General features: G+C 32.5%; 1 protein-coding gene across 4 annotated transcripts in view; it reads right to left on the bottom strand.

Moving 5' to 3' along the window:
• LOC127734322 (transient receptor potential cation channel subfamily M member 8-like) overlaps positions 1–19,935 on the bottom strand; it is a 78,215-nt gene that overhangs the window by 57,387 nt on the left and 893 nt on the right. For all 4 annotated transcript variants that reach the window (XM_052244157.1, XM_052244158.1, XM_052244159.1 and 1 more), the window contains exons 3-11: positions 16,092–16,324; positions 15,265–15,449; positions 12,704–12,896; positions 8,406–8,574; positions 5,726–5,843; positions 4,749–4,845; positions 4,067–4,150; positions 2,678–2,737; positions 1,518–1,631 (exon numbers count right to left, since the gene is read on the bottom strand). In XM_052244157.1, the coding sequence (XP_052100117.1) occupies positions 1,518–1,631; positions 2,678–2,737; positions 4,067–4,150; positions 4,749–4,845; positions 5,726–5,843; positions 8,406–8,574; positions 12,704–12,896; positions 15,265–15,449; positions 16,092–16,324 (1,253 nt within the window). The remainder of the gene's footprint in view (positions 1–1,517; positions 1,632–2,677; positions 2,738–4,066; positions 4,151–4,748; positions 4,846–5,725; positions 5,844–8,405; positions 8,575–12,703; positions 12,897–15,264; positions 15,450–16,091; positions 16,325–19,935) is intronic.

Genomic DNA, 19,935 nt, shown 5'->3' with positions numbered 1-19,935 from the left:
AATTCCATTAGTGATGATAGTCTTTATCATAATTGCCTTCCAATTATGTTAGTCCATGTGCATAGGAAATGTCTTATTAAGACAAACGCTCGACTGACGTACTACATTTGTTTATCGGATGACTTTTAGTAATTCTAAATATCGCGTGATGGATATTCTATATGTTGTGTGTACAAAAAGACTCACCTATTAGGTTTTATTGGATAGACCAGGGGTGATAAGGGCCGTTTTTGGCCTCCCATAAATTTCATTTAATTTGTCATGTTGTAACTCTATACCAGACCTTTTGAAAAAGGTGGCATTTTTGGTCTAATGTATAATTAATGTAATATTTTTACAAGAAACTCATATATAATACTGATGAACAGGAAAACATAACAACCTAAACAAATTCCCTAAGATATAGGATCAAAAATCCTTTTTCCCCAAAAATGTGTTGAATTGACCTTAACGTCTCTTAAGATTAGTCATAAACTGTGTTAAATTTATAAACAGGCTCATTTTTGTTAATATACACCCATTTTATTTGAAATGTTGTTAAGGCATTAACAATAAATTCACTTATTTCTGTTAAGTTAAATTTCGAAAACGTGAAAATTATCGAAAATTACTAAATAAATCCTTCCATGTTCCTCATAATTACGTACTTCTTAATACATATAACCCGCCTCCCCCCCCAAAAAAAGCAATTAAAAAAAATGAATAGAAACGCTTTTGTGGACTAACCATGTCCAGGAAAGGTCAAAACCGAATATTTGAAAGCCAATTGCAAGGATGCATAAGAACCGAAACAGTTGAAAAGCAAATCGATCTATTTCACAAACTATTAATCTATTTTTAACCCTGCATTTAATACATGCTCCTTTGTTAAATACAAAGACGTCAAACAACACATTTATCTAATTTTTGTAGACTGATTTGTGTTAATGTTTGATGCTTTTCTGCTTTGCATCGATCTGATGAGTTCGGCCTTTTTCAAATGATTTTTATAGTTTGTTCTTATGTTGTGCTGTTACATCACTGTCCCAGGTTTAAGACGTGTTGAGCGCTCACAAAAATGTTTAACCCCGCTACATTCTTTATGTGCCTGTCCCAAGTCAAGAGCCTGTAGTTCAGTGATTGTCGTTGGTTCATGTCTGTCATTTTGTTTTTCGTTCACTGTTTCGTTATGAATTAGGCCGTTAGCTTTCTCAATTGAATTGTTTAATTTTTTCATGTCGGGTCTTTTATAGCCGACTATACGGTATGGGTTTTTCTCATTGTTGAAGGCCGTATGGTTGCCTATGATTGCTTACATCCACTTTATTTGATCCTTGGTGGATAGTTGTTTCATTGGCAATCATACCTCATCTCCTTATTTTTATATTACTTGGGTGTGATCTATTTGTCATTTTGAACAATAAAACAGACATTAAAAGTATCAAAATAGTTTGGCAAAGTAGGTATATGCTTTTAAAAAGGTAATTCTAATCACGGAGATGTGTTAACTGTATTTTGAAAATATTTTTTTTACAAACCAGTTGCTTTAATAATATTGATTGAAGGCGTCGTCCTTGTACTTGATGTTATCTCGTTGTTATTTGGAACTATAACTGGTGACATAGGCTTCGCATTCGTCATATTGTCCATGTCTGTGGAATATAAGAAACACTAATTAAAATAAAATTCGCATCGTTTGATATCATTTGTAGATATGCTTTTGTTTTTAAAAGTGTAACGTATAAGTCATAATGCAATGTATGTCATGGTTCTAATTATTACGAAGAGTAGAACCGTCTGAATCAAAGACTTTTCTTCAAAGTACACATTAATACTAAAACGTTTCCGTAGATAATTTTATGAATTTAGAAATAAATACGGCGAAATATAGTCATAGTGGACCACTGCAGTATTACATCATATTGCAATATAATTTGATTGAAAATGTTACAATATGCATCTTTCAATTTTGAAATTTTAACTGATATTGTGCTTTCTGCAGGTAAGACTGACGAGCGCGGATTATGTCTTTATTCGCTGGGGACTGATTTCTTAGCAGATGAAGCAACTGTGACTATAATTGGTGTATCAACTGGGCTTAACCGTGTTATGGCGCCTTGCCATATGAAGTCCTAACCCTATATTTTGGGATAAAGTTGAAAGGAGAACATGGCGTTTTATACAGCAGGTACCCGTAGATGTTCCTCAACTTTCTTTGAATATATTTCATTAATCTGTTTTAGGCACGTTTTAGGGAATTTTGTGTTGAGAACAGATCTTTGAAATTCTATATTCCATTGAGTCTATTTAACTCTCGGCGATATAGAGCTGGACATGAATTATTAATGGTACTTGCAAAGGATACTACGAAACACCAAAAATATTGGACCGCACAACGGACCAAGCCAATCACCAAAACCTGACTCCGCCAAACACATAACAAGACTTACAAACAAAAACTAACAAAATAAAACAACAAAAGATTAATATATCATGACAGACACACAATACAATGTTGTATTAAATATACTTCTAATTATTTGTGTCCTCTAGATGTGTGTTGTTAATTAGGTAATTGTTTTATAAAATGGACTTTACATTTCCCTTTAATCAAATTAAGAAAGTGCATAGTTTGCAGAGCCATTATCTGTTTTTGATATATAATTCATTGCATGCATTACATCATATAAATACACACCATAAATGTTCTTCACAGGAGAATTTAGTTCAAGTATCCCCTTTTCCGAGTTTGCAATACCTAGTTGAAACAAGTTAAGGAAAAATATTATTTGATATTTAATACACATAATTTTTTTAAGTAATGACTAAACATATGCTTTCGATAACAGTGGACACGACACGGTCTTCTGGAATACTGTTTATCTAGTTCACTCGTTATAGAAGAGAGGCAGAAGATACACAAAGGATAGTAAAGTCATAAGTTGAAAACAAACTGAAAATGCCATGGCAAAAAAAAAAGACGAAAATCGACCAAAGACAAACAGCAGTCTACTAAACACAGCATAATCAGCCAAAGACTGAGCAACACAAACCCTACAAAAACAAGGAGTGATCTAAGGTGCGCTAAAAGGGTAAGCAGATCCTGCATCACATGTGGTACCTGTGGTGTATCTCGTGTAGATACAACAAAGGTGACAAACTTTATGCGGTGGGTCAAATTCGAGGAAAACAAATCGGTTTTGTGCTTATGACAATTGAAACATATCCGTTGTCATATGTGAAACAAATATTTCTTAACGATCGACCAACTCGTGATATCCTTCGTTAAATTATCGAAGTGATGAATTCAACTTCACACCATGGAACTCTTGGTTTAATAGCTTCCTTGTAAGCAGCAACCCTCTTTCGTTTCAATGAAATCATAAGAAATGGAAGCTCTGGAGTATCTGATCAACTGGGAGATAAATACTCTATATGTTGGAGCTGCTGGAATGTTTCTACATAAAAATGTGTAGCTGAAATCATCACTCGCAATCTTGGTAACATGGATCAACTGAATAATATTTTACAACCGATAGATCAATTTCATCTGTCAGTTATCTAATTTAAATCATACAGCGTAACAATTCAACCAGTTTAGTGTTCTCAAAAATTGTCAACGATTAAAATAAATTGTGAGCAAATGTCAAAGAGAGGTGAAAGTTACCGAAGGAATATTTAAAGTCATAATACGAAAACAAACTTACAATGCAATGGCACAAAATCAAAAAACGACAAAAAAAATAATAGTACACAAAACACAACAAATAAAACAAGAAAACTAAACAACGCGAACCCCATCAAATCACTGCGGTGATCACAGGTGCTCTTGAAGGATAAGAACATCCTGACATATGACACCCGCCATGTTGCTCATACAAATGTCGGTGAAAAATGTCATTATTGCACCAAATATTTCCATTGGTATTGAAAGTTTTTCTTCAATTTTTTGTTTGATTAACAGTGTATTGATAGTCAAAAGTTAAAATGATTAACATGTCCACATTTACAATGTTTTGTTGTTGACTTTTTAAACGTATTTTTAAACTTTGTATCTTTTTTTTAGCTTAGCCTACATTGTTAATACCTTTATCAAGTTTATCTTGATCATTTGGTATCCAAGTTTCAAATCTGGTAAGTGGCTGTGGGCTCTCAGTATGTGATGTTTGTGCTACATAAACAAGAATTAATCAAGTTTAAACATCGATGTAAAACGACTCAAAGTAAAATTGTATATCCCTAATTACGTATACGCAAACCTTATCAATCAGTTTATTTTGATGTTTCAAATATATTTTCGGCGATCTTGGAAATATTCAACAGAAAAAAAAACCGAAAGATCTTTTTTATTTGTCAGTTATTTGAAATAACTCTGCTATACAGTGCAACAATTCAAAATTTTGGGCAACACGATAATAGAAAAATAAGGCTATCATTTAAGAAGTTTTTTAACAGATGATAACAGGTCTGAATGAAAGAAATCTCTCGACTTTATAATGTATACTGTTGATGTGGTTCATAAGTGTTTCTCGTTTCTCGTTTTTTATATAGATTAGACCGTTGGTTTTCTCGTTTGAATGGTTTTACACTAGTAATTTTTTGGGGCCCTTTATAGCTTACTGTTCGGTGTGAGCCAAGGCTCCGTGTTAAAGACCGTACTGTGACCTATAATGGTTTACTTTTATAAATTTTGACTTGGATGGAGAGTTGTCTCATTGGCACTCATACCACATCTTCTTATATCTATTTGATTAATTTGTATACCATACCGTGTACTCCTTGAAGAGACCATCCTTTAAGAATTGCTTTTACAATTGCGTCTTCCATTTTTCCGCCATTTTTGCTGTGCAAGTCAAAAATTGTTACCTAGAATATTATCAACTTGAAATCATTAATACATATATTTCCCAGAAACAGATTTACTGTACAAAACATTTGCCTCCAAAAATCTTTTTTTTTGTACGACCTTAAGGCTTTTCTTGATTACTGCAGATTCGGTATGGGCAAGGTTTCCTTTTAATATTATGTTTAGTTCAAATAAAAGACATATATCAATCAATACCTATTTTGCAGTTATATTTGCATAATTTGTTAAACTTTTGTTTAATGTTACTTGAAGCCAAAATATCTAGAAATACAAAATCTAATCATTGTGTTTCCAGATATGTTGGCTTGAAATAACAAGGAAACCATCAACGAACTGCACAATTTACAAACACGTTTATTTTCATCGGTTTAGACTATGCTTGAAGAAAAAAACTGTATCGAATGAACTTTTATATTCAGTTTTGTTACTGCTATTGTCATGTTTACCTTATCAGCATTTATGTACGTGCACTAAAAGGTGGAGACAAAAGGCTAGTAATATATGACGAGCTATATACCAAAACTGTTTTTAAACATTAAATAAAAGTATTAAAAATGTCAATGTCGATGTATTTTGGAGAAATAATCTACAAAGGGCAAGTGATACAATGTAGTAACATATTCGTTAATCTGAAACGTTAAAAACACTTCGACCGTTAGTTGACCTCTAGTAATCTTGTGTGATTTTCGTTGATAGATTACTGTCTCGTCGAACCTAAGCCCCCTTTTTCATATTTTGAGAGCCGAGACATCCAAACAAGGGATAACTAACTCTGTGACATAAGACCACCAATATCACTATCCGTCCTCTGTCACACTACTTTTGATAGTATCTAAAATATTTTATGAAATTAAGCCTTAGCTCAATATCTTTTCTTACCAGGTAACGATATTTCTCTATTTCTTCCATCATCTTCTTTAAATTTTCATATTCTTCACTGTTTATGTAAATTCCAAGTAATAAAGCAGCATTTTCAGCTAAAATTCTGTCTTTCTCACTAAATGCAGTTATTCTAGAGCTTTATTGGTTTTGTCAAAAATGTAAATACACGCACCAATGATATGAGAGAATAATTGAATAAAGGTAACTAACTATGTTACTTCACATGAGATGATTAGAAACCTCATTAATAAAAGAAAAAAAAAAACATGAGCGAAATTAAACGACAAAATACAACAGATAAAATAATACAAAACATACTTAAGAACATGAACCCGACCAAAAACCTAGTCTTTAGAGTAAATGCAGGTGCTCAAGCAGGGTCAACAGTTGTCTGCACCAGTAAGAAACAAAATCGGTCTTACCTCTGTCAAATTCGTTATTAAATCATTTTAGGTAACTACGCATCATACAACAGTGGATTGGTGACAGTCTCTTGCCTATCCTTAAATTCTCCAAAGTAGGGGAAATCTTTTAAAACTATGTTTTAGATTAGGACAATATTGGAATATAGGAGTGTTTCGCCTGCAAAGCTGACCATGGTTGAATTTATGTTTATGAAATAACGTTTTACTACAGTATCACATAAACTTCCTATTATCAAAAATCTATAAAGATAAGGTCAATGTCAGATGAAACCATAGAATCATTGCATTGACTTACCGTACATGTTGTTGGCCCTTGTTTATTGAATTGTCTAAGTTCTATTGGCTTGACTGAGATATAAAATTGGGACCATAAATATACTAAATGCGGAAGTTTACCGTAGTCGGACGCATGCAGGAGGACATACACGAAGTTATAAGAACAGCTAAAACTGCCTATTTAACCGAGAATGATTATCAATTGAAAAAGGCATTTAGGACTAGTTTTGGTCAGCTTCATACACAGGATTCAATCGATGAATTATAAGTATTCTTGTTGTCTTATGAATCACAGTATAAGATACATGTATACTATGTTGTCAATTTAACACCAAGCATATGGTGATTGCAGTTTCAGAAAATTTTTATGCTGTAATCAGACGAAAAGACAAACAGCAGTACACAAAACAAAACGCAACATACAAAACTAAAGACTGAGCAACACGAAGACCACCAACAACTGGCGGTTATTTCAGGTTCTCCGGAAGGACGAGCACATCCTGTCCAACTTGTGGCACCCGTTGAATTGCTCGCCCCGTCAAAAACCGGTTATAAATAGATATAAGAAGATGTGGTATGAGTGCCAATGAGACAACTCTCCATCCAAGTCAAAATTTATAAAAGTAAACCATTATAGGTCAAAGTACGGTCTTCAACACGGAGCCTTGGCTCACACCGAACAGCAAGCTATAAAGGACCCCAAAAATTACTAGTGTAAAAATAAAAACTGGAAAACCAAGTCTAGTTTGGTAGATCACAACGACGGGATTGTTGCTACGACAATTGGAACATATCCGTCGTCATCTGTAAAACAGATATCCCATAACGGTCACTCAACTCCTCGTGATGGCGACCATAAAATGTCAGAGCATGCTCCAAGTATTCATTATATTGTATGTCAATATTCTTTTGGAGACAGATTAAAATAAGCAATGTTGCTTGTTTCTGGATCCCATTGTTTATACTGTATTATATTATATAGCATGATTTGACTTATCGAATAAAATATTGTTTAAACCAAAATGTCGAAGGATGATTTCAATTTCACCACTTACATGTAGAACTCTTCGTTTAATATCTTCCTGGTACATGTAAGTAGCAATCATCTGTCACAAGGATATCATAATAGGAAATGCAAGCTCTGGAATATCGCATCAACTGGGAGATATATACGTCATATGGAGGCGCTGCTCGAAAGTTGCTACATAGAAATGGGAAGCCAATATCATCTTCTGTGTCGCAAAGGTTTGTTCTCAACCGACCATCATAGTAAATCTCAAGATGTAAGACAAAATATTAGGCAGACTTAACTGTATCTAAATTTCGAATTATTAAGTGAGAGGACATCATCTATATACCGGAATGTGAAGTAAAAGGACAATGCTAGCTTCTTTTCATTATTCAAAAAAAAAGCTTCTGTATTGAGTACGTCTTTTATGAATAAAGGAACAAGTCGGACAGAAGAATACAATTAGTTCCCATGGAAATGACGAATGTTTGTTGAAAAACACGTCCTCCAAACGTTACAAATACGTTGTCAATCAAGAAATCAAACTTCTGAATAATGTCAGTTTTTGCGAATTATTTGTTTGAATCAGAATGAATTTATACACATTACGATCTATCCATCCTACTTGTATCTACGTTCATCATTTTTGTCTGAAACAAAGTAGGACCAACGAGTTTAATTTGTCTTTTAGCTTGGAATAGGGAATACTTATGTAAAGGGTAGAAAGGTCAAATGTTTTAAACTATAGCAAGAGGAATGTTAGATTGTATATACAGAGAATATTCACAGACCCTTTACGGCTTTATATAAATGCATGTTTGTATTTAAGACATAATAACCTTACCACATTAGGAAAGAGTATTTATGTCTTGTCTCCGGGTTCACAATGTTCTCCCTATCGAAATAATCCTTCGTTAACGTTTACCTAAGGCATTTTCTATAGTACTGTGCATCAAGATTAACTGACCTGCAAGATGTTTCTTTTATGAATTCAATAATACAATCTACTGCTTTGCCCGAACCTTTTACTAAAAGGACTGGTACTTTTCTTTGAATAGACGACTGTATTTGATGGACAGTAGTGACGTCACCTTCTACTGCAATAATTACCACTGGAACTCTCATGTTAAGAACGACTGCAAATATTGAAAATGTACAACAAGTGTCAATTGATAGTCAAGTTAGGACACTCAAAGGCAGTTATAATAAACAGCTGTTCCAAGACGAATGAGTTGTAAGATAAGGTTAAAGATTGAGTATTATAGGTTAAAACTTTCTTAAATACAGACTTTACTTAATAAGTTGGATGCTTGATTCATACTCAAATCGTGAGAGACAAACAAATCACGTCCTGACAATATGTTACACAAATCAAAATATAACGATATCAGCCTTAATAACAGTAAAGATAAAAAAGAAAATCAAATGTTTTCATTATATGTAACGCATTTTGACATAGTTTAAGTACATGGTGATATATACTGTGCAGTATCAAGCATCTAGTTTTTATAATGCTCAATGCAAATAACTTGTTCATGGTGAATTTTGTGGTTTCAGGAATCTCAGACCAAAGACAAGTCGGATCAATTCAAAAACACTTTGGACGAGTTTGAAAAGCAGTGTATGTTCACTGGTGTTAATATGTCTTTTGATTGAGTTATGCCATTTCAATTGATATTTTATAGTGTGTCTTTCTATGTTGTGATGTTACACTATTGTTTCAGATAAGGGTGAAGGTTTGGTAAACCCGCTGCAATTGTTTGCACCTGTCCTAAGTCAGGATACTGATGTTCAGTAGTTGTCGTTTGTTGATGTGGTTCATAAGTGTTTCTCGTTACTCGTTTTTTATATAGATTAGACCGTTGGTATTCCCGTTTGAATAGTTTTACACTAGTAGTTTTGGGGCCCTTTATAGCTTGCTGTTCAGTGTGAGCCAAGGCTCCGTGTTGAAGACCGTACTTTGGCTATAATGGTTTACTTTTATAAATTTTGACTTGGATGGAGAGTTGTCTCATTGGCAATCATACCACATCTTCTTATATCTAAATATGACCATTCTTAGAAACTAGCGACACCAGTTATCAAACCACTTTTATTGGCACAACTTGTTATTTTCTAAGACTTTTAATGCCATTTTAAAGACAACTTGTAAGGCTAAGTCGTGCGATCGGGTTTCTAGATTTTGATTTTTTTTTTATTAATTTCTGTTTGTACTTATAGATGTTTTCTTTCCGTTTCTAATCATTATGAAAAGAAAGTTTTGTTGTCGAGCCTGCAGCAACGACACGGTGGCAATAGTTAGCGAGCCCTTATTTCGTCGTTGTCGTCAACTCTTAATGGAAAACTATGAAACTTGGACAGGAGCTTATTAATGATAAAAAAAAAGAACCCTGAAAAACTTTCCTCCCGTACTTAACCTACCGATAGTTTAATTTTATTTTGGCAGTCAGCGTTACACTTTTACATTGACTACAGTAATCGCAAGCAAGAGTTCTGATTCCACGTTTTTTTAACATAAAAAAATGAGTTTTTTTTTGGATTTTTTAATATATAAAATACGATGTGGAATGATTGTCAATGAGACAACTCGCCACCATAGCCCAAAATGACGTCGAAATATAGCAACAATGGGTTATCGTACAGACTTCAACAATGAGCAATAAGTAATGTGCGATAACGACATCCTTGACGTAATAATTATATGTTTCATAACGAGAAAGAATTGGATATCGCTTTATATCAACTCGAGTTATTTAATTTCAATATAATAATAAACGAGCCTTCGGCGAGTTTATTATTACTATTTAAATTAAATATCAAGCGATATCCAATTCTCACAAGTTGATAAACCTATTTCTCTAATGGTCAACACTTTCATTGTGTTGAATTAAAAATCGTTGATCTAGTCTTTTGCACATACTTTAACATCGGACATTTTAAAACTATTTGTACGCTTCAGATTGTAATAAAACTTGACAAAACGAAGATTTTCAGGTGAAAAGTGTGAGTGTTTTGTATATTATTGAAGAAATCACATATGTCCGTTTCCACGGACGAAATGTACATCGTCTTAACCTTTGAAGTTACCAATAACATAACGAATATTCAATGGAAATGTCGTAATATCGTCTCATGATGCTGAATAGGCCAATCCAATTAACTTTTTCGTATCACATTACGTGCAGTGTAATGAAAGAAATATATCTACATGCAAGAAATAGATAACAGGCAACAACCATAAGAGAAAGTAATATACTATTAATACATTGATTACATCTATTGAAACAAAGTCACTTCAGACACGAGAATATCGAAGGAGTTGTGATATATAAACACCGTAAGAAGGAGCCAAATGATCAACACTGTCCAAAAAGACAAAATTAACAATATAGAAAAATTCGTTTTTCTTGTCGTACATTTTTGTGTAGAGTTTTCTATGTAAAACTGAAATATCCAAATCTAGGAAAGAACAGTAACTGTTATTGCTGTGTATATTTGGTTGATTCAAATTAAGTTTTCTTGGGGTAAATTTTGAGAAGACATTTAGAGATTTCTTGATTATTTAACGACAAAATATCATCAAGATAACGATAAGTGTTATTGAATATATCGGTTAAATATAGTTTTGTTGGGTCTTAACTAAGTTTGACCCTACACTGTGAATAAAAAATAAGAATGGAAACAGAGAATGTGTCAAAGAGACAACAACCCGACCAAAGAGCAGAAAACAGCCGAAGAACACCTGTGAATCATAACCATACAGGATAAAGTCTTCTATTAAAGGGGCGCAATTAATGTCCATTGGAATAAATACAATCTGTCTATACACTTTATTGCCGAAACGTACATAGATATAGACCAGGAAAAAATATCCAGCTTTAATCATCGGACTTCTAGTAATAATATCTAGCATATTTAATTTTTTCGTTACAAAAATAGGCTTACATCCACTTCATTTGAACTTTGGTGATAGTTGTCTCATTTGCAATCATACCACATCTCCTTATTTTTGTATTAGCATGAGTTGTAGCAGATAAATTTAGAAAAAAGGGAAACATTTGTTTGATAATAATTCCTCTCTTCTAAAAATGCCTTAATATAAATAAGGATTTATAAAGTAAGACTAAACAAATCCTTGATATAAACGTTAATGATAAGTGCTTTAAGAGTAGTTAACTAACTAGTTTTAAAAAAGCAATGAAAGATTGGTTGAAAAAACCTTACTAGGGGCCGAGATGAAACGATATTTTACGGGGTTATGTGTAGTTTAAAAATCTATATCAATTAAGCTTATCATTAACTTATTGGAAATAGCAAGGATTTTGAACAGATATATCATGTTAAGGAGGGGTATTTGCGAAAAATATCAGTCGAGAGAATGTTAAATTTCGCGAGCCGTAAGGCGAGGGAAATTCATTCTCAAGACTGGTATTTTTCGCAAATACCCCTCAGGAACATGCTATATCTGTTTAATTACACCGAATGTTAACGTACAAAACGCATTGATGATCGTGACATAAAACGCATTGATGATCGTGACATTACAAGCGTCCAGTCGGATAGAGTATTTTTGGCAAATACCACGGCAGAGAGGGTAAAAAGGGCATATCCTTTTTGCATATACCCCGGCGCTGTTTAAAAATGAACGAAATTCATTTGATAAAAGTAAACTGGTGAAAAATACACTGGCTATCAACCAATCAAAACCCAGGATTCTTACATAAGGTGTAATTAGTATATATAGTTTACAAATCATTTGTAATAGTTAAGTTTGTTTTGATTAATGTAATAAGTCTGCAATATGGTTGGATGATTCAGGTAAGGTAATCCGTGTCGAGGATTGTTAAATTAACTTTCTTTACATTGTAGGCAACAAATAGTTTTTGTGTAATCAAAAAATAAAACATATATTAATGTTCAGTATTGCATTTGCCACATCTCTCCCAAATTGTAATAAGTGCTCCGAGTTGTCATATTACATTCAATTTGGTCTTTATAGAAGAAAACTTGATGTAAATTATTAATCATCAAACATATTTTATATCGATATGTAAATCTTATATATCTTAAGCATTGCAGGTAGTTATTCACTCTGTTTATTCGACATTGCAAATTAACATTATGTTCTGTTTGCCAGTCAATTAAAACGTGCAACGTTTGGATGGTCTTAGGATACGTTTGTTTATTTTCCTGTTTGAAATCTGTTCTAGAAAAAAAGATAATTTATAACAACAATTATCGATCTGTGCATAAATGATATTTTACCTTTACTTTTATTGGTCAGTAAGGGTGTATACTGTCTTGATAACTCTGATAGTAGATTAGCTAAGTAGTTGTTGAACCATTTAAACTCCTTTTTGTTATTTAGACAATTTTCATTGGGGTTCTGTTTATTTTTTGCATCACTTGTTGATGCCACTCTTAGTTTGAGCTGAAAAGTCCATCTGCCATTTTCTTTCTGCAGAAAAATATAATGTTTGCTTTTAAGAGCAATTTGTTGACGAGAACAATCTGAATGTACATTTATTTTAGATTGTAATATTATATTTAGATTAGATTTTACAGATTCTGAGGTACAATAGATTCATCTTGAACTCATCTTTGAAACCCTTATTTTCAAGTATACGCTTTTAAGCTTTTGTCAACGTTCTTGTCAAACCCAATGTCAAATCTTTGTCCATCTTTTCCAATATACAGAACATGCAGATCCACCAAAAATAACAGAAGACACTATAGGTTGGACATTTGTTAGAAGCGACAAATTATCTAGACATTTTGACGAAAGGCCAGCTTTTTAGATGGCCCAATATCAAAAAATGTTTATAAGCATCATAATTAACGCTTTTTCATGCTTTTACCGCAAAGTGATCAATTGTACTAACTTATTGGACGTAGGCGTTGGACAATAGAAGACAAGAACAACTGTACAACATACGAAACATATAGCTTACCAAGGTAGTGTTATTTGAGAGTAATTGTTTCGTTGCAAATCATGTCATGCCATCACCAGATTTATTTGGATGGAAACAAGTTGGTAGTGCATTGGTACCATTATGGTCAATACAATGCCAAGAGCTGATCCACTATGGTTGTACGATGGATGTCGAGGGGGTATGTAAATGCATGAAAGCAACATTGAAATGCAAAACATTTATTATGTAACTGTTCACAAGACTGTGAGAAACTCCTTGAGACTGTGCTAAATGTTTATTATCTTAAATTTGGATATTCTCTCATCTATAAGTGACTTGAACTTTTTCTATAAAGTTGTTATGCCAATTAGTTACTTTTGAGGCGCCATTTTTATTTTCGCTCACATTTTGAAAAAATAAATACTTGTCTTTGTAGGGTTTCAAACATATTTTTCATGCTAGTAAATTAAAAGATGTTCTGAAGTCATGTAAACATTAACTTTAACTGTGTAAATTAAGTCCTTGTCAGAGACGCAATTTAAATTGTATTGACCATTTTTATTTCATAGTTTATGCCACCTCTTACAAAAAATATATATTGGTATGCATTTGTATCCAAATAAATGTTCATTATTTTTGTACCATTTAAATCCCACATTATATAAAAAAGTAACATTTTTACATTTTTTATGGTGACATTTTGAATGGTGTCGCCATTTAGAAAACATAATCTATTTCCCTGGTATATTTAATACATTATAGGCCTGTGTCTTCATCACATGATCAGCTTACCAAATGTGTTAACTTTCTATACCACATTAATGGTGTATATATATTAACGTCAAACTCTTGACATTTTTGACGCTGCCATTTTTGATTTGGACTCCATTTCGATTAATAAGAATTTATAAACAATTAAAAATAATAATTGACATATCTTAGTTGCATTTCTTTAATTTTGCGATATCAACTGTTTGGCAGATTAGTTGACTTCATCAAGAGTATGGTGTTGTAATAATTCCCAGTACTTTATGTTGGGAAACTAATTTGTCGGCCATATTGATTTTTTTTTTCGTGGCTCAATATCTGAATTTTGTTTATACCCCTTAATCTTTCACTATGCCAAGTTTCATGATTTCACTATAAAGTGATAAATTATTCTTATATCCTCTGGGCTATAACAAACATTCTAATTTTCAGAATCATTTGCAATTATTCCTCAACCATACAAACAATAATTAATAGATATATGCACACTTTTTGATTGCTGAGAAAAATAACCCAATATTTACGGGTCATCTTAAATCAGGTTTTACACAATTTATATTTATATTTAGACGTCAACTTGTTTGTTGGTGACACCATCTGAAACAGTTTTCCCTTAAACCATTATTACTTATTATTGCCATTCGTCATGTCAAACAAACGAACAGAAGGTGGTCATGGCTCACATGAATAAACCATTGAAATGAAGTTTGAAGCCAAAAATGACGATGACACAAGATATATAGATATGACATCTGAATTAAGTGTTACACACTTCTGCTGAATAAGTAGATACTGATTTAGAGTATTATCAAATTAACTTTACTGTTTGCTTGTTTGAAATACAAATTAAGAATTACCCAAATCTTGGGAAATTTTTTCGATGCCCCCCATCTGAAGTATTGAAATATTGGATACCCCTTTCAATTTCAAAGAAATTTCTGGCCGATTTCTAGTTTTTGATGTATGCCTAATAAGTTTGGAGCCAGACCAGCCTGTCAGAATCATTTAACACTCTTATAAAATATTGGTAGCCGCGATACCTATATCATAATGAGCGCATTTTCCACTCCTTTCGAAGTTTTATAATACATGTAGCAAATAGAAAACATTCATAACAAAACAAAATATTTTTTCAATAAGTGTAACCTTGCATGTTTTATCCTCCGTTTCATTACATGGTTTGATTGCAACTAACGTTACTTTCTGGTTTCTGCAATTTGTCTCATTGTCTTGATTCTTATCGTTGTCGTCCACTAATGTGCTGCCTTTAAAAGCCATATCTACCAGAGAACTAACGCCATCTTTTTTACCTCTATATATAATCCAGCTTTCTACAATGAAACCGTTGTGAGCAATACCATAGCGTCCTTTTAATAAATTAAAGTCGTTAAACTTTTAACTTAGATATTACGCATTATTGATAAGGCTTTTGTATACTCATTAATATATAAAGTTAATTGATAATGGGTTCGTCTCTGATACCTTATTTATATGCATCTTATGTTGATACTTAGAGTTAATAAATATAGATTCTTACATTTGTATCAGTGGACAATCGGATTTATCCAATCGAAATAGTTGAATTATCGAATTTTAAAGTCCAAGCCTCGGATAAAGTTATCGAGATTGGACAAATCCGGTGATCCACGGGTAACTATGTAAAAAATGTTCATTTTAGATAAACGAAAAGCCTTTCGAGTGTTTTCCACATTCCTGATTTCTACGTCATACATCGTTTGTTTTTCCATTACATAAGTTTGTTATATATCTCTAACACCTTTTAGCCCATTTCGATTTATCCAGAGAACTGATAAACCACACGTAGATTTTTTTTAATTAAACAATGGGTCCAGAAAGGTCAAAATGCCACAGAATTACAATAATAAGTTATACATAAGCATTAAAAAATTGTTTGACACTAGTCTGAATTACTTTAAACGAAACAACGTTACAATAAGTCATAATTTACTTACCCTTTGCCCCTTTGACGGTCTGAAGTAGCCCCGACTCAAATTCTGTTGTATTCCATGATTTTGGAACATAACTTTCGGAATCTCCTATGACTGATAGAACAAGTCCTGGCAAGGACCTGTCTTGGTTGTCAGAAGTAGCTCCCGTAGACTTTCGAATAGTATTGTATATTTCGCTATACACTTTGGTTGTGTCTTTGTTTGATTCTTTGGTTGACACAAGTACGTAAACATCCCTATTAATAAGTAATGATTGTTTCTTGTTTTCGAAAGAATTATACACATTACATTAGTATATCATTAAAAAGCTGTAGTGTTATAAAGCACATCCATGAAACTGTCTTGTTCGGAAAGTATTGATAACACAATTTATCTTTAGTCGATACGGTACGAAGACAATTCAAAGGTTTAACAAGCTAAGCAATAAACATGTAAGAACAATGCAAAAAATGCATCATTTCTACATATAAACATGAATTTTTTGTATATAGATATGATTGTTCTATATAAATGTAATGTTCCTTACATTACATGTATTGTATTATCGAATAGTCGTATCTATATACATGTTTATATGTAGGAGCATAATCAATGAATTGCATGTGAAATAGGTTAAGTCTTCCTTCAAATTTTATCACCAATAACGATTGTTTGAGAAATGACTATGACCACGTTGACTGCCAATACAAAACAACCTTTGATATTAATGGATAGTTTTCTAATTGACATATCTCCTCATTTTTTAATTACAAGTAATTTAGACCTATGTAAAATAAAGTTTTTTCTCTCACATTTTTACATTTTGTTGGTTTGACACTTTTCAAATTGGATATAAATTGATTTGGTAAATGAAATAAAACGACAGTTTTGGATAAACAGATACATGTTATCTCTGACAAAAGCCATATATATCAAGCTGGAAAGCAATACAGGTTCGAAATATGTTTCAATTGAGTATAATACATTTAACAATGATTACAAGATCAGCTATATGCCGTATCAACACCTTAAGTTATATCTGAATAGATAGAAACATTAAGATATAACTAGTATCTCAATTGTTTGTAAAACAATTGAAAGGTCTTTCCTGTAAAAGTGATGTTTTTGTAATGTACTCTTTAAGACCTTTCATTTGATATACAACAAGCATACCTTCTGAAAATTTTCACTTTTTACACTTAATGACCCCATCCGCCTACATTTTTGATATCGGAATTATGATATATGTAATGTAGACTTGATGATCTTTCATATGATATGCGACAACGCCATGTTCTAGAAAGTTTGATTTTTGCACTTAATAACCCCATCCACCTCATTTTTGGAGGACAGGAATTTGATATTTGGAATGTACACATTATGACCTTTCATTTGATATACAACAACCTTACCTTAGAAGACAATTTATTTTCTGCACTCAATGACCCCACCCAACCCATTTTTTGGGGACGTCAATTTGATATTTGAAATGTACGCTTTATGGACTTTCATTTGATATGCGACAACCTAACCATCTGAGAAGTTTGAATTTTTTGCACTAAATGACCCCACCCTTCCCACTGGGATGAAAAAGGGGTTTGAAATTTTCATTTTTGAGTAGAGCTCATTAAGACCTTCAATTTGATATAAATAATGACCGCATTTGGCAAAGTGCCAAAAATGATGCAATATCAATTATATAAATAGAACTTATGAAACTTACAAAGTCAATGTAAAAGATGAAAATTTCAAATTGATTTTTTTTTGGATTTTTTCATTGAAAGTTTCTGGTAATTAGTCAAACATATGACCATGTTTAAGTCTTTAATTTCTGAAAATTTCAGGTGGAAAGCTGTTGTTGAATCAGAAATACATGCCTCCGCTCGCAAAATTTCAAACCGCATTATCTCTAAAACGACAATAGATATCTCAAATCTGTTAAATGATAAATGATCTGCAGTTGAAGGGCAACATTGCAAAAAAAATTTGGGACAATTTCAAAGTTCATCAAGGTCACAATGAATCATCAAATATATGATGCAATACCAAACTTGAGAACCGGAAGTCGTACAGACATGGGACTACCACCATTCAACTCAGGACCACTTGACCTTTCAAATGTCACAAGGTCAAGGTCATAGTACACTTTGAAGGTCAAATTAAAATTTCATTATGACCTGACATTGACCTCAAACTGAAGGTCTTAAAATGCTGATCATTTTTGCAATTTATAGTAGGTTGATATATGTTACCTTTAAAAAGATATACACACAATACTATACTTTTAAGATTTATCTTGTCGTAACTTTTGAACAGACGGTCGGACAGTTTTGAGCTTAATGTATAAAATGTAGAGGTTGTCGAGAGGAACATTTTATACACAGAATGTATGCAGCAAACTCTTATCGTTTATTTAATATGTAAGCTTGAAATTGCAGCGTAAATTTTTTTTGCACTCAGTGACCTTTGACCTTGGGTGCAAATTAAAGGTCACATGAAAAAAAGATTATTGGTGGAGGTCCCAAGTCTCTACGACTTCCGGTTCTCGAAATAGAATTTTTCAAAAATTGTGTATAATTTTTCAAGGGAAATAACTCCTTATAAGGGTAAATAACAAACTAATTGTTTATGTTTATTAACATTGCCATCTGTTCTTGTACATGCTGCCATTTTCAATTCGATTCTATCTTTAATACTTTTTAAGAAAAATGCAAATAAAAGAAATTACTTCAAGGGGATATAACTCTCAAAGGGGATGATGAAATCCTACGCAACCTAATATGGTAATACATCATGATAAGATCTATCTATTGTACAAATAAGGTCATGATATCTTTAAAAACAACGAAAGGGGGCCATGTTGAAAAAACCCAATAAAAGGGAGATAACTTCTAAAGGAGATGATGAATCCTTAACAGGGTCATCTGGTAATACTTCATGATAAGGTCTATCGATGGTCCATATTTGGTCTTGATAACTCTAATAGAAACGAGGGGAGGGCAGGTAAAAAAAATGTTGGAAGAAAAAAAAGAAAAAAAAAAAAAAAAAAAAAACATTAGAAAAACAATAAGGTCTTTCCTAACGGAGTGGAAAGACCTTAAAAAGCTAGCTATATCTGATAAAAGAGAAATTATCGCTACATATAACACTTATATCGGCCGCTGAACCTTCAAATTAAAATTATGCAGCTACAACATAAACTATGGAAAATGATAATACCACAGCAATGATCAAAGTAAATATGTGTACAATACATCAATTTAAAAGATACATGTACAACATTGTTTTGCCTCAATCTGTTTATAAATCAGTCGAAAATACCCTACCTTCTAAAAGTACTTGGAAATATCAGAATAGCAAATAACTAAAACACGATAAGGCTATGTTTTATTGTTTTGATAGGGGTAAATGCAGCATTTACATGTACTTTTCATTATTCCGTCGCTGCAGTGAAATTATTAAAATATTTTTCGACTTCTTGGTTTGGATAATTTATTACTAATAACTGATACTGTTGAGGAGTGTTTATATATATTCAAAGTTGCAATACTTTTTTCCATATGACTGCTGTTTATCGATTGATCGAGATAACGAGAAGTAGGGTTGAATGTTAAACATAACTTATATAGTTACAGTTTTTTAAACTGGGAACGATTTTACTTTGACCCTGACCAGTTCTATAGAAATTACTAAAAGTCTATTGGTAAATGTCGTATGTATTTTATTTTTATGTCTTCGGGACGTTGTCTTATTGATGTGTACCATGAAACTCTTAAAACGTTATGTTGTAACCTATATAAAGTAATACTACCTAAACATTTTTTTGATGCTCTGTTTAAAAAAAATCAAACAGATGCTTTCAATTAAA

The sequence above is a fragment of the Mytilus californianus genome, unplaced genomic scaffold (genome assembly GCF_021869535.1).
Source record: "Mytilus californianus isolate M0D057914Y unplaced genomic scaffold, xbMytCali1.0.p SCAF_3, whole genome shotgun sequence".
Classification (NCBI taxonomy): Eukaryota; Metazoa; Mollusca; class Bivalvia; order Mytilida; family Mytilidae; genus Mytilus; species Mytilus californianus.
This window is presented reverse-complemented; position numbering and strand designations above follow the sequence as displayed.